At 39.8% G+C, this 16,379-nt stretch overlaps 1 protein-coding gene across 1 annotated transcript in view; it reads left to right on the top strand.

Annotated features, from left to right (window-relative positions):
* Positions 1 to 14,875, top strand: part of TGFBR3 (transforming growth factor beta receptor 3) — a 214,341-nt gene extending 199,466 nt beyond the window's left edge. Inside the window, exons 15-17 of the mRNA XM_056123379.1 lie at positions 802 to 843; positions 2,505 to 2,612; positions 11,443 to 14,875. Coding sequence (XP_055979354.1) covers positions 802 to 843; positions 2,505 to 2,612; positions 11,443 to 11,561 — 269 coding nt within the window. The 3' untranslated portion in view covers positions 11,562 to 14,875. The remainder of the gene's footprint in view (positions 1 to 801; positions 844 to 2,504; positions 2,613 to 11,442) is intronic.
* The last annotated feature ends 1,504 nt before the right edge of the window (positions 14,876 to 16,379 follow it).

Raw genomic sequence — 16,379 nt, forward strand, 5'->3', positions numbered from 1 at the left:
GTATCTTCATGTTAATAAATGCTGGAGCAGTAGCACAGCGGTAGGGCATCTGCCTTACAAGCGGCCAACATGGCCGACCTGAGTTCGATTCCTCCGCCCCTCTCAGAGAGCCCGGCAAGCTACCGAGAGTATCTCGCCCGCAGGGCAGAGCCTGGCAAGCTCCCCGTGACGTATTCGATATGCCAGACACAGTAACAAGTCTCACGATGGAGATGTTACTGGGCCCGCACAAGCAAATCGATGAACAACGGGAGGACGGTGCTTAGTAATAATAAATGTAATGGTATATTCATGCATACATAAATGATTAGGATCCAGTTCCGTAAGGTGGCCGTTTACCTTCAAGGTTTCTGCAAGTTGGCATCTATACAATTAGTTGACAATGTACTTGCTTAAAATCTCGAATAATCAATGTTATAACTTTGATTGCTAAAAAGGATCATTGAACAGAACTTTTATGAAGTATTAACATACAATATTAATGCACAAGGGCTGACAGCACAAGGGCTGGAGCGATAGCACAGCGGGTAGGGCGTTCGCCTTACAAGCGGCCAACATGGCCGACCCGAGTTCGATTCCTCCGCCCCTCTCGGAGAGCCCGGCAAGCTACCGAGAGTATTCGATATGCCAGACACAGTAACAACAAAGTCTCCAATGGAGAAGTTACTGGGCCCGCTGGAGCAAATCGACGATCAACGGGAGGGCCTTTACCTTTTTAACATACAATAGAGATTGTGATGAGCCTTTGATTAAATCTTGATTTCTTTGTGAAATGCATGTGATTTTATGTCTTTGTTTCAGATAAAAATCCAAGCTTTGAGAAACAGAATCCAGATCCTCCACGTAAGTCTTTGTGCAATTATTTCAAAATAAAGCCTCCTGGGCTTTACTAGGAATGAGTTGGTTATACAATGTTTGCCAAACTGTTGAGTTTTGGTAAGGAGACTTCTGTTCTTATTTTTACTCCCTGTTCTCATACTATATTTTTCCTCTCTTTTTTATTCTTTGTTCTTTTATTCTTTTTTAACCTTCCTTTCTTCCTTTAAAAATATGAATTTGTTTGGGGCTGGAGAGATAGTACAGGAGTTAAGGCACTTTTTCATGTGGCTAACTGTGGTTCCACTCCTGGCACTACATGGTCCCTTAAGCAGTGCCAAGAGTGATCCTTAATCTCAGAGCCAATCATAAGCCCAGAGCACCACCAAATATGACCCCTAAACAAACAATAAATACAAATATTGAATTTGGTGATTCATTGATGCCTCTGGTCTTAACGTGAAGATAGTAACTTACTCTTTTTAGAGATACAAATTCATTACCTGTTGTGATCTGACAGTAGCATTAAGACACAGCTGTAGAAGTTGTTTGCTTTATATTCATCAATTGTGTTTACCTGTACAGAGAATTGTACTAAAGATGTTAGTTGTAGACATTAAAGAAAATCTGTAGACTAAGGGATGGTATATTTGGGATTGGGGAATGGGCAGCTTGTAAGAAAGTTGCCATCTGCTGCAGAATGATGGGATGGAGCCCAGGTAAATCATGTGCAAGGCAATCTCCCCACTATAGTATCTCTCTGGGCCCAAGAAGGCAGTCTCTTAAACAAAAGGAAATATTTTATTTCTGTGGCCTGGAATTAATCTCAAATATAAAAATATTTGCCAAATGGAGAAACAATTGTTCTATTTATGTTTTACCAACCATGAAATTGACATCACTCCCCACCCCACTGAAAATTGAGAAATAGTTCCTTTCACCTCATATATCAAAGTTGGAAAAGTGGTGTTGTTTTTTTTTTAAGTGGATTGTTTTAAACGACACAATACATAATTGTTAAGATCAGGGATTTAATATGAGACCAGTAAAGTACTCTAATGCACTGGAAAAGTTTATCCTTATTTTATGTTTTTCATTCTTATTTCCTTTCCTCATTCTTTTGAATGTTCATAAAAAATATTTTTATAAAGGATTCAGATATGAGTTTTGTGTATTGTCAATAGTATTTGATAAATAACAATGTATCAGATTTGATGTTGGAAATTTACTTTCCTGAGCATCTTAACTTCTGAATTAAGTTTGTTGCTCAAGATGGACTGCAAACTGAAGAAGTCTTAAAACATCATTAGTCTCCTTTACCTTTTCAGAAAAACAAAACAGTATGTTATAAATACAATGTATTTTGTTGGGACCTTGATTTCTTTCTCTTTTTTAATTTTATTTTTGATTTTGGTCCAGAACCTGTGGTCTTCAAGAGCTATTCTCAGCACAGCACTTGGAGGTCACTCCTGGTAGAACTCAAGGGACCATGTAGTGCCAGAGATCAACTTCAGGGCTCCTGTATGCTAAGCATGTGGTCCAATCCTTTGAGATTTCTGGTCCAGAATTTTTATTTCGTCCTCAGATTTAACCAGTCATTGCTTGTACTTTCTGGCAGGATTATAAAGCAAATATAAACTTGCAATACAGGATGCTTACTGTGTATTCTTTGTTTCCTCTCCTCCTAGCAATTTTCCATGGCCTGGACACCCTGACTGTGATGGGTATCGCATTTGCAGCATTTGTGATTGGAGCCCTCCTTACAGGGGCCTTGTGGTACATCTATTCACACACAGGTAATCCTATATGTCTACTGATTGGTGCATCTGTGTGTACCTACCCACACAGCAGTGTTTAATGCATGTGTGAAATAGTATATGAAAGATAGCGTTCCTCCAGTTATTTTTACATGATATATTTGGCATAGAGTTTTACCAAAAAATAGTGTTAGAAATTTTCAATAGTGTTAGAAAAGAAATGTTTAAATTTAAACTCTGTTCATATGTGCAGTTGAAAGATTGGTGAAGCTCAACATCTGAGAAAGCTATTTTGTGCTTTGGGTTTTGTTAAAGAAAGTTGATGCAGACAAATGAAGAACATAAACTGTCCTCCCAAAGCTAAAGACTTCACACTAAATATATAAGTGGGCAGCAAGTAAAAAGGGAAGCCAAGATTTTATGACCACATCAGCCAACATACTGCTCACTGTCCACAAGAGCCCTTCATCAGTAGCTTAAGCCAGAATTTCTCCACCATTTCAAACCCATTGCCACAAACTCAGAAAGCAAAATTGAGGGTGTTTTTTTTAACTTTTTAATTTTTTGTTGAATCAGCATGTGATAGAGCATTACAAAGCTGTTCAAAATTGTGTTTCAGTCATACAGTGTACCAATACCCATCCCTCCACCAGTGTAATTTCCCAGCACCAGCATCCCCAGTTTCCCTCCTATCCCTTCAAGTCACCCCCAACTTCTGCCTGCCTCTATGACAGGCACCTCTCTTCTCTTACTCTCTTTCTCTTTCTTTCTTTCATTTTAGGCATTTATGGTTTGCGATACAGACGCTGAAAAGTTATCATGTATATCCCTTTGCCTACTTTTAACACTCAGTTCTTGTCCAGAGTGATCATTTCCAACTAGTATTGTCATAATCATCCCTCCTCTACCTTAACTGTCATCCATTCCCCCACACCTTTGTGGTAATTCCCAATCATTGACAGTCCTGGCCCATTTTCCTTGGCATTGGATATTAGTTTCACACTGTTATATATAAGTAAAGTAAAAGTAAAGGCCCTCCCGTTGATCGTCGATTTGCTCGAGCGGGCCCAGTAACGTCTCCATTGGAGACTTTGTTGTTACTGTGTCTGGCATATGGAATACTCTCGGTAGCTTGCCGGGCTCTCCGAGGTTATATATATATATATATATATATATATATATATATATATATATATATATCCCACAAATAAATGCATTCATTCTATATCTGTTCCGCTCCTTCTGACTCATTTCACTCTACATGATATTCTCTAAGTCCATCCATTTATAGGCAAATTTCATGACCTCATTTTCCCCAACAGCTGTGTAGTACTCCAATGTGTAGGTATACCATAGTTTCTTTATCCATTAGTCTGTTCTTGGACACTTAGGTTGTTTCCAGATTCTGGCTATTGTGAATAATGCTGCAATGAACATAGAAGTGCAGATGGTGTTTCTGTTGTCTGTTTTTGGACCTCAGGGTGTATTCTCAGAAGTGGTATTGCGGGATCAAATGGGAGCTCAATTTCTAGTTTTTTGAGGAATATCCATATTGTCTTCCAAAAAGGCTGGACCAATTGGCATTCCCACCAGTTATGAATGAGGGCCCCTTTCTCCTCGCTTCCTTGTCAGCACTGGTTGTTCTTGTTCATTTGGATTTGTGTCAGTCTCTTTGGTGTGAAATGATATTTCATTGTTGTTTTGATTTGCATCTACCTGATGATCAGTGATGTAGAGCATTTTTTCATATGCCTTTTGGCCATTTGAATTTTTTCTCTGAGGAAGTTTCTTCTCTGAAGAAGTTTGAGGGAGCTGAGTTTTAAAGCAAAGTGGAGTCAAGTGTTATTGCTAGTAGAATTCTGAGACTGTGATTCTCCTCTTCTCTCTCAAAAACTAGAGACTTTAAAGTGCTTCTTTTCATAAATTATGTTACTATGGAAATAAAATTGTAAGTAGTTTTTTTAACCCCTATTTTAAAGACTGTTCACAAGGAGTAGCAGAGTCATACAAACATGAAAAAGACTCACAGGTAGTTTCTAGTTGACAGCTCCCTCAGTTTTATCTGGTTCAGCTGACAGCAAGTTTAGACATTTTTTTCATTTCATTTCATCATCCTGTTAATCGTCGATTGCCTCGAGCAGGCCCCAGTAACGTCTCTTTCATCCTAGCCCTGAGATTATATTCACGGCTCTTTAGGAGAATGAGACCCATCATTGTTACTGGTATTTGGCATATTTGGTAGGCCACGGGGAGTTTGCCAGACTCTGCTCTGTGGGCAGGCTACATTCGATAGCCTGCAAGTTTGTCCAAAGTAGGAATGAGATAATAAGATGTAATAATAAGTTTAATAAGTTTAGACAAAAAGATAATAATGCAGTAGTCAGTGGGGAGAAGTTGGCATACAACTGCCAACTCAGTTCATTTATTTTTTTAATTTTAATTTAATATAGAATAATTAATGTGGGTTTGTTTATGAATAGTTTAGAGGCTTCTCTAAGGGTGATCTGGTAAGTCTTTATTGAGAAACTTCTAAGATCCCCTTGTTTTCTACAAAACAGATTTTTCTGCTTCTTTCCTGGTGTAGTTCTGTCAGCATTTTTCAGGGGTACAGCATTCTGCATGTAGGTTCATTTGCTCTCTCTCCTTTTTTTCATTTTGGTTCTCTGCCCTCAGCTGCCCCCAGTGTTGCTGGTTCCTGGAACTATCAGTTTCATCCTCTTTATAGAGTAAACTTCCTGTCTTCTGATGAGGAAGGGCAAGGTCCCAGCCCATGAAGTCAGGAAGGGAAGTTAGAAAAATCTTACTGTCTCTTATATAGAAATTCTGCCAACTCCACTTCTTATAATCACATGTCCATCCTCTCTTCCAGAGGTGCCTGGTCCTATACTAGTCTTGAGTTTTTGAGAGTTCTGAGTAGATTGTTTTTAGTGTTGACTTTGACTGTAGTTATTTTGCATCTTGTCAGTCTACTCACACTTTTCCTCACCAGTTTCCATTATTTCACTGCTCCTATCTCCATGTCTGCTCTCTTTTTTTTTTCTTGTAGATTATTTTTTTAATTAAATTAGCGTAAGGAACACAGTTACAGAGTTGTTCATGTTGGAACATACAATGTTCCAATACCCATCTCTTAACCATTGTTCATTTCCCACCACCTTTAATCCCAGTTTCCCTCCTTCCATCCCTCAATATCTACATTGGAGTCAGAGTCATACATAAGTGGTAAAGCACTCAAGTGCCTTGAATATGAAATGGCCTGGGTTTCAGTGATTGATTCCACATGGCCTCTGAGTACTACTGGATGTAGCCTTCAAACAATTTTTTAAGATAAAAATCTCTGAATTTATCATTTTGGTGAATTTTTTTCCAGGCCTATGTATACCTTTTTACACCAATGAATGTCTTTGTTTCTTGATATTCTGAATTTGTAATTATTTATAGTTTAATTATGAATTACTGTAAAGAGAATGAAATAGACTACTTTAGAAGTCCTTTTTTAGAAAATTATTCTCAAAAAATTTTCCTCCACATTCTCCAAGCTGAAATATGAAACACTACAGAAGGATAAGCTTGATATTATTATGGTCTCTCTGATTTCACTTTGCCTTTGTGGCCCCTGAACAGGATGCACCAACAGGCTGATAATAATAATAAAAGCAAGAAGAAGGAAAAGGTCAGGGAGGCCTCTCGCCACACATATCAGAGTGCCCTTGAAGTGGTTGTCATCAGAAATTAGAGTTGGAAATCAGATTCGTTGAGTGGCTAATCTGGTTACCCTCATGAGCTAGATGTGCTGACTGTATTTCCATTTAGTATGCATAGACAAGAGCCCAGTCTCACAAAGTTACTGAAGGTTAGAATGCTTAACCAAAAAATACTTGCCAAAAGCTTTCTGAATTGAAAATCTTGCAAAAATGTACATTATTTACTGTTGCTCAGATGTGTTGGCAGAAAAAAAGCCCTAAGTGTGGTAAAAACACTATTTCTCAATTTGTTTTCAGCATTTATTTTGCAATAATATAATTAGGTTTTCAGTTAGGCATACTGTACCAGTTATATTCAGTAATCCCCAGAGTTGAATACACCGTGCACCTTCTAAGCAAAAGGTCCTTAGGGCTTTTGGTTGGGAGAATCTGTGTTTTTAAATGCTTTGGGTTTCTTCAGATTTTCTCAAGCCTAGTCCAGATGAAAAGAGAAGCAGCAGGAAGATTGGCTAAGATCCCAGGGATCTGAAATATGCAGTTAGAATAGTCAGAAACCTAGTATGACGGTTGAGAAAGCAGAATTCACTCTTTTCATTCTAATACTTACGTTAGGTTAGTAGTAAATTCGTCAGGGGAAAATCAAAGTGCAGATACTAACAGATTGACCACACTACCACAATATAGAAAGAAAGTGATGGGTTGGGAATTTTGAAAGATTTTAATTATGGACTTGAAGCATTTCTTTTTTTCTTCCCTTCAAATTGATAATGTGTAACCCACTCCTTTGTGTAGTAAAACCTACAAAAGGAAGGTATTTTAGCTTGGAGAACAGAGAGAAGCAATTTTTGAAAATGATAAAAAGCATTTGAAAACATCTTTAAAGTCTAACTCATTCTCTACAGAAATGAGCTTGTGATTTAATTACTTATTCAAGGAATATCAAGAAACCAAGATGTTAATTGTTGTAAATTTGCGTAAACGTAAAGGGAAATATTTTTGTTTTCTTTCCAGCATCATGTAATCATAAAATCATCTCCAGACATATGCTTTTCAGTTCAGTACTTATTATATATTTCCTAAGAAAGTGATTTCATAAGTCCCCATAAATTTAATAAATTCTTTCATAACCAATTCTTATAATTAGCAAGTTCTTTTCTGTGTAATGTAAATCCCTTAGTGTTGCCATTAAAATTCATTTCCTCATGTTATTAGTCCCTCAAGGGAATCAGAACAGCCCTCCATTCCTCTCTGTAATAATCCTCTGTGGATAATGTTTGCAAAGAGCCTCCTTTGAGCTAAATAACCAAGATTCTTCTCATCTTTCTTTGAAATTCTGTTATTTTCACATAGAGCCACTCTACTTATATCTTCCTAAGATAGCTCTTCCTTAGGACCTGCCATGCTGAAAGACTTAAGAAATAAGAGTCCAGTTGTAAAGTGGATCACCAAATAGGAGGCAAGAAATCTGATCTGGACAGCTCCATAGCAAGCTAAAGAATTAAATACGTTTTTCTTAAAAAATATTTATTTTTTTCTGGAGCCAGAGAGATAGTATAATGAGTACAGTGCCCTGTAGCCACTGGCCCAAGTTTGATCCCTTGCATCCCATATGGTCCCCTGAGTGATTCCTGAGTGCAGAGCCAGAAGTCCAGCCCTGAGCATCACTGGGTATCACCAACAACCAACAAACAAACAAACAAAAGAAATATATTTTTGTTCTTCTTAACAGCATCTCTAGCAATATCTAGGCTCAATCATAGGTATTTTGTGTCTTTGTGGAATTCATACACCCTCTTCCTGAGTACCACACGCACCAAATATCTCTTTCCATGACACTCTCCCTCCAGATTTTCTTCCTTCATGTTTGAAATTTTATTTATCTTTCTTAAAATTTAGAATTTCAGGAGTGAATTGTAGAAACTGAACATATTTATTTGGATGGCGAAGTTTGATATTTAGGAGCAACCAGCCATCTTTGAACTCCATAACTCCATAAGGGAGGGGATTTACTCCACGTGTTCTTAGATCTCCCTGTCCCATCTTGTCCAGATGTAGTCAGTTGTATTGTCACCCAAGGAATCTTTTTGACAAAGTCTGTGCTCTGAGAAATCAGATATCACTTTGACAGATGGCAAGTAAACTAAAAGATCCCTCTCAGAAACCCCAGTGGTCTTTATTGGGTTGTTTGTTTATATTTTGTTTGTTTGTTTTGGGGACACATCTGGCAGTGCTCTGGACTTACTCCTGACTCTGTGCTCAGAAATCACTCCTGGCAGTGCTCAGGGTACTATATGGGGTGCTGGATATCTAATCCAAGTTGACTGCGTGCAACTCAAGTGCCCTGCCCACTATACCATTTTTCTGGCCCCAATACATTACTTTCTTGTGATAAATTTTCCTGTAGTGCTACTAGCATCTGACAGAGAATTTTTTTAAGTTTCTCAGAAAGTAATAAACTTGGTTATATTGTAAAATCTTCAGTGTTTTATGGGAAAATAGTCACAGAGGTGGAAGGGAGTGTGTAAATGATATTTTTGACATTTCCAAGCAGATTCTCAGATAAGAATTTTCTGTGGCATATTAATGGCTCCAAGTCCCTAAATCATTAGCTTAAGTGGACTTGTTGATCTTGGTGAAATGCAGACTTGGGGTAAGGGGACTGCTTTGTTTTGTTTTGCGTGGGGTTTCATTTTAGATAATGTTTTGCATTAATAGAATCAGAGTTTCCAGAACTCTACAACTTGAAAGAACTTTTTAATGGACACTGATTAAAATAAACGGACACAGAAACAAATTATATTTGGCAAATAGACATTGGAAAGCAAATATTCAGACTTCCTGGGCAGGGGATAGTACTGGCATCTTTCCTAAATGTGAATAAGCAAGCACATGTCAAACTCTGGATGAGACCCAGTTTTAGCAATAAATGAGGCAATGCCCACTCCTCCTTTGGCTGAACACCTGAAGCCCAGGTGAGCTTGAAAAGAGAGAGGAGCACTGACCTACTGTTTTAATAAATCCTCATGTAAGTGAAAGAAGATATTTTATTTTTTGAAAAGTTTTTTTTAAAATGTACTCCGTGTACAATTACAATAGTTGTTCTAATTGATGCCAGGAGGTTTAGATTAGTCATGAACCACCATATGGGTTGTAAGGAGGCTGAATTTTGTTGTTGTTTTGTTTTGTTTGGGGGCCACATCCAGCAGTGCTCAGGGTTTATGTCCAACTCTGTGCTCAGGGAGCACTCCTGGTAGGCACAAGGGTGTTGGGGATCGAAATGGGTTAACTGTACAAGGCAAGTATCCACTGCAATGTCTCTCTGGCCCCGGATTTTAAAAAAAAAGTCATTATACTCAGATTTTTGTTGAGAGTTTCTTCTATCACTTTGTCCCTTTAACATCAAAATAGCTGATATTTGCTTTCCTCTCTCCAATCAAGCTTGGCTCTTGGGAAGGTGGCTTTCTGGCAGTCTTCTGTATCTTTAATGACAGACACACATCTTTAGAGCCAGTGCTGGGAAAAATCCAAAATAGAGATTTCTCCCCCCCCCCCCCAAAAAAAAGGAACGTGAAACTACAATGTTTCTGAGTCTCACGGGAATATTGACCCTTCATCTATCCCCTCCATCCCACCAATCCCAGGAGAAAAATTAATCGGAGGAAATACAGGCAATGCCAAATATTGTAACGCAGAGAAATGCCCTTGGGTGGATGCAGAACTTCACTGCAGCTCTGCAGGTTTGTAAAATTGGTGACAGAAAGTTGTAACCAGACCCAAGAGGCTGAACCAGTTCTGCATCTTGCAAGACTGTTTTCTGGCTGAGTCTTTTGAGGGGCCCGAGAAAGGGAATGGGTGGGGAGGGGAAGGGGGGGCCAGCACGGTCCTGTACAGGGGCTGTTCTTAGAGGGCAGAGCTTTTGCTCTGTTTTGTTTTAATAAAACAGCTAGAGGGAGGGTTGCTTATCTAGGCTTGAAGCTGTGTGTTTCAACAAGACAGGAAGGAGGCAGCTCGTCCAGAAACAGATCTGGCCCTCTGGGGCTTCCCGATTGGGAAGGGTGGGCACTGACCAAAAATCTATGAAGTTTATGCCCTGGTTTTTCAAAGAAAATGTCATTCGAGAGCCTTGATCACTTTTCCCTACCTACGGCCATTTTTGTTTTGTTTTGAGGGTACCCTGAAGCCCTTTTTGCGAAGAAAAGACAACTCTCAAGTTCTTTTTGCAGTGCTAAATGCAAACCATGTGTGTGACCCTGGGTTTCCTCCCTCCTGGAACTCTGCATATTTGGCATAAGGAATGGGTTTAGCTGCAATGCAGTGGGGAATGCGATGAAAAGTACAATTCTTAATGTTTTAGGAGAGACTTACACATTGTACCTGGTAGTGAACACCTGGGTTGGAGGCCCGGAGGACTGTTCCTGGGCCACCATCGTCCCCACATGTGAGCCACTATCCCACATCCCACCCCAGTAGTCCTCTAGAGCAATCTCCCCCAACTTCTGCAGTGTCCTTGGAGCTGGAGCTAGGACAAGGTCATCTTCACTGCCATTTTGAACAAGTACCTTCAGGAGAAGAGCCAGAGCTCATTACTGTTCACTTAGTGCCCTTTAAAGGTTGCTCCTTCAGGGGCTGGAGTGAAAGCATAGCGAGTAGGGCTTTTGCCTTGCACATGCCCAACCCAGTTCCCCGAGCACCACCAGGAGTAATTCCTGAGTGCATGAGCCAGGAGTAACCCCTGTGCAACACTGGGTGTAACCCAAAAAGAAAAAAAACGTTGCTCCCTCCAAACCATGCAGTGCTGCGTGAGGGGTGACCACCATGACACCCAAACCTGGTGCTGCCTGGCTATACAGGTTTCTTCAAAGGTTCTGGGACTGTAGGGTTTCATGTCAACCCTCAGGCACCTTCCCCACTCTACCTTGCCAGTTCAGACCAGTTCTTTTCCCACCCCCTCTTGCAGTTCTTTTCCCACCCCTTCTTTTCAAACAAAACCCCCGACAAATGAAACTGCCTTCTGGTGGAAGGTTCTCTGTGCCCTAGGAGGTGATGCCTATAGTGAACAGATTCTTCTGCAAAGCAGCAAAATTGGAGCAGGGACTGGGGGCATGTTCTTTTCAGGAATGAGCCAAGAAAACATGATTCTCCCTTTGTCCCCTTCTTACCTCCAGGGGAGACAGCCAGGAGACAGCAGGTGCCCACGTCCCCACCGGCCTCGGAGAACAGCAGCGCAGCACACAGCATTGGCAGCACACAGAGCACACCCTGCTCCAGCAGCAGCACTGCCTAGCCTGCCCGCCAAGGCCGAAGGCAGGACCTCCCGGCCACCAGCATTCGTTAGTTCAGACTTGGAAGACTTGATTGATTGTGGTTCCCTTGTAAAGAAAAATGAGTTTCAGTATAAAGATCACCTGTTGTATTCGTCACCCCCACCCCCACCCCTGCCCCAGGGCTAATATATTGGCAGCCCTGGGCATGAGTAACACTCTAGAATTCATGTGTGAAAGCTGAGGTGGTGGTCTCCACCAGCCCTCCTGGGCTTGGGGGTTTTCAATGTGAAACACATGCCAGTTTTTTTAAATGCTGCTTTGTCCAAGTAAGAACATCATCCATGATTTGAGGTCCTGAGTTTTACCCAGACTCCAGGAGTTGGTAAAAGGGTAAGAGCCAGATACAACCAGTGAGATGTGGCCAAAGATTCTTTTATAACTGAACCAAGATGTAAAACAGAAGATGTGCTCTGAGACGCTCTAAAGTTTCTCCTTGTGGAATTTGCACGTTTGTCAGGAGGCATGCTTCACATCCACTCCACACCTTAAGTGTGTGTGTTGGGGTGTGTTGATGAATGTGGTGTGTGTGTGTGTGTGTGTGTGTGTGTGTGTATGTGGGTGTGTGAGTGAAATGCAGGACTTGTTGGGCTCTGCCCTCAGGACTGAATCCTGACACACAGCTAGGCAACATTCCTTTCTTGTTCCCTGGGCCAGAACCTTGTTGATGACCTTGTCCGCTTCCTCTTCTCCCTCCTCCCTAACAGCACACGGCCTGCAAAACTGTCTTAATGCAAATTTATTTCCTGTCCATTTAGAGGTGGAAAATGGCCGGAATCTAGGGCTGCAATTTTGAGATACTTTCTGACATTTTGCCCTGCTCAAATGGCCTGTCAATTCGGACAGACTTCATTTGCGAAACTGAGGAGGAATTTGTACAGGACTCTGTGAATGCAAGTACAAGTTTATAATCCATCATCTGAAACATTCGATGGAGTGGGGGGAAAAAATCACATTTAAAAAATGTCCTGTACCTCCAGAGCTGGAATTTATTCTTACATATATTTGGTAGATGTTTGTATGTTGATTCAAAATAGGTCAATCCTATCAATGGATCCTTTCAGGAAAATCAAGCTCTTGGGAGATACAAATGGCTGACCAGTTGGTTAGCCAAATGGCTGTTTGGTTCCAGTTGGTTATCTGGACAGTATCCCCAGTTCTGCCAAGAAAGTAATGGGATATGGAAAGGGGCATTTCGTTGGGTTTTTATAGCTCTCTTGCCTTAAATATATCCCATACTCAAAAAAGCTTTTGAGGTAAATTTCATGAAATGGAATCATATGATGCCACTTTACCAACAAAATAAGCTCAACTGATACCTTTATGTTAAAAATAAATAAATAAAATTCCAGGAGAAAATATCATTTCCAAGCCATTTACTACTGAGGACTGCTTCCTTGCCAATAAATAAAAAGTTTTTCAAAATTCCCCAGAAACAGTGCAGAATTTTGTGAGACTAGAATGTACCCAGAATCTTCGTATACATGTCCTGTTGTTCATAAAGAAAGTTGTGCCTGATTCTTTGTAAACGGAATGTGAAGTAGAAGATAATGACAGAAAAACATCATGACAGACAAGTAGGCGGAGATTTATTGTATTGCCACTCAGTGGATTCTGCAGATAGTCCTAAGAATATCATTTTAATCAGAACAGATTACTTTGAGGGCTAAGATTTCCAGCTATCTATATTGACATACAGAAAAATTTACAGATTCCCGCATACAAAGGTAGATGTGATATTGCAGAGTGTTTTCCCTTGGTTAATTTTTTTCTAACATAAGGTATCAGAGCTAGATTATGCTACCTGTGTTTGAAAATAATGCGCTTTGCCTAACCTTCAGCAGAATGTATTGTTTTAGCATATTCTATGTATAAAAAAGTTTAAAGATGTCTTCAAAGAAGACTAGAGTCTTTAAGTCACTTATAGCTATATTTTACTACAAAAATTCATGTATAAAGATATATTTAAGTGTTTTTAGTTAAATTTAGGTTACTCCATATGAAATGTTTAATTTTAAGTTACTGTGAATTCTTTTGATCTGTGCTTTGTCTTTTTTAAAGCCCTTTCCATCTTATTGCAAAGAAAGTTAGCTATTAAGAGGTATTAAAAGATCCAGTGCCTAGATGGACAGGGTTAAAACCTTTTGTAATATATTTAAATGTATATTTTTAAGAGAGATACTACATTGCCAATGATTTTATAAATTAAAATTTACAAATTTATGGAGACAAACCAAAATATTTTTTTAAGAGAAGATTAAAAAATTAGTTTGTTTGGCAGTTCTTGTCATAAGTCATTATTTAGATCAAGAAATCTGTGTTGTTGAAACCATTGTTGATTGAAAAGTGAATGTCATTAATTGCTGATACATTTCTAAAAACAGAACATTTTTAAATCGTTTTCCTATCTTCCTGTTACAGCATTTCCAGTTGCTTCAGACTTCACAGTTTTAATACAAAATACCAGCTTACATTATAACACATTGTGTAAGATGTTTTTAAAAATAACATTGTTATATTCCAGTTATACTCTTCTATCTGCAAAGTTGTTCTTTTGTCTTCAGGCTGCACCCCTAATTCTTAGAATCCATTTTGTTTTGTTTGATGAAAAGCTATTGTTGAAATGTTCTGAACTGCAAGACAGATTATCTACATAAGATCCTATAAATCTTCACCATGTGGTGTTTACCAGCTGTTACTCTGTACTTTAAAAGTCCGAATTCTTCTAAACTACTTCTGTAGCATTTTCTAAACAACAACTAGTCTTTTCCTTTTCTCCTGAGATTGCAAACCTGTTCCCTAGGTGTGCTCTGTGGTGGGCGTGATTGGGAGTGAGTGTGGGGGCGTACCTCGTCCCAGTCTTTCTGTACTGTAACTACCTCATGGTTTGAGTGAAGGTTGTACTACTAGGTGTGTTCACAGAGCACATTTTGTTGGGTATATCTTGCGTGTGATTTTTTTCCTGTTTGTTTTATCTGGGGGTTGTTTATGACACTGACAGATGTTTTTCTTTAAAGGATTATTATCAGTTTCCAGATACAATGCTTCTCTCTTCTGGTTTTTCCTAAATGAGCCTGATTTTGTTGCTGTTTTTCATTACCTATGAGGGTAAAAAGAGTACCCTTTAAATCCCTGTGGCCAGTTTGAACACCCCTGGTGTACTATTTTCTCTGTTCAATGTGTCTGCAATTTTTTTTAACATGCTTAGATGTATAGTTTTGATAACCACAGTTTTAAGTCCTTTATCTGTGCATAATAAAAAGATATATATCAATTATTCATGCCTTGTGTTTGGTCATTATTAAACTCTCCCCCCTCAGGCTGTCATAATGCATTTTCATGTATTTTCTCCTAAATTGTCAGCTCCAAATGTATAAAATCAGGAGGCTGAAAGAACTTCGCTCATTGGAGCAGAGGGAAGGAGCATTCAGCCTAAGGGGAGAGAGAGACCCTCTTCCCCTGAGGGAGAGACAGGAGCTGGCTGTCACTCTGCTCAGAAGACATGTCAGAAGAACCGAGGTGGTGTCAACTCTAGGATGCAGTCCTGGGCTCTCTGTCAATTGTTTAGAGGCATGGAAAAAGTATTTGGAAGGAGAAATAATGTGTATGTTGCATCAACTACATTTATCCCCACTTTATTCCCCTGTGGTGCTTCCATATTTCTCTGTAAAAATGTCAAAATCAAAGTCATCTTTCATCTGACCAAGCTAGAAACTTGGGAATCTAACTTGCTTCCACTTGGTCTCCTCCATCCCCCAATTAAAAACAACACGCTTTACTTTTCTTCTGGAGTATTTTCCTCTGCACCACTTTGGTCTCCAGACAAAGACTGAACTGTAGCACTGTCCTCCCGTTGTTCATTGATTTGCTCAAGCAGACACCAGTAATGTCTACATTGTGAGACTTGTTACTGTTTTTGGTATATCGAATACAAAATGGGGATCTTGCAAGGCTCTGCTTGCTGGGCTCTCCAAGAGGGGCAGAGGAATCAAACCCAGGTCTGCCATGTACAAGGCAAACACCCTACCTGCTGTGCTATTGCTCCAGCCCTAGACAAAGACCTATTACCTCATTACCTAAACCAAAGTCTCAGAGCAGCCTAACCATCGAGCTCACTGCACCTTTCAGCAAAGAAAACTTGTAGCACTGTTTTCCCGTTGTTCATCTATTTGCTCGAGCAGGTACCAATAACATCTCACAACAAATTGTGAGATGTTGTTACTGTTTTTGGCATATTGAATACCCCATGGGGAGCTTGCCAGACTTTGCTGTGTGGGCAAGATACTCTCGGTAGCTTGCTGGGCTCTCCGAGAGGGACTGAGGAATCGAATCCCGGTTGGCCATCTGTAATTAAGCTTCAGAGTCTATTAACTGCCTGAAATGCAAAATGCCCTACCTGCTGTGCTATCACTCCAGCCCAAAGAAAATCTAAAGATACTCAAATAGTCATTTTCTACCTAAGACTTTAATTTCCCCATCTGCTTTAGCGTAAAGTTCAACCCCCAAACTTTTTTGAAGTGAATAAGCTACCTACATTCCCAGATACCTCCCTCTCAACCGCCGCCCCCCCCCCCCACACACAAATGCTTTTCTCCCCTTACCCTACTCAAGGCTTCCTTACCCCTTAACCTCAAGTTTTGCGTGGCTTATCCCCTACCAGATGAATTTCTAGTTGATCAAAGATTAAATTAGAGCATTGAATATGTGTTTTCAAATCCCACTCATATCTCTACCTTCTCAGTTAAGGATGATTGAGATGGTTTTAAACCAAATTACAGAAA

Source organism: Sorex fumeus, unplaced genomic scaffold, assembly GCF_029834395.1.
Source record: "Sorex fumeus unplaced genomic scaffold, SorFum_2.1 ptg000047l, whole genome shotgun sequence".
NCBI classification, from domain to species: Eukaryota; Metazoa; Chordata; class Mammalia; order Eulipotyphla; family Soricidae; genus Sorex; species Sorex fumeus.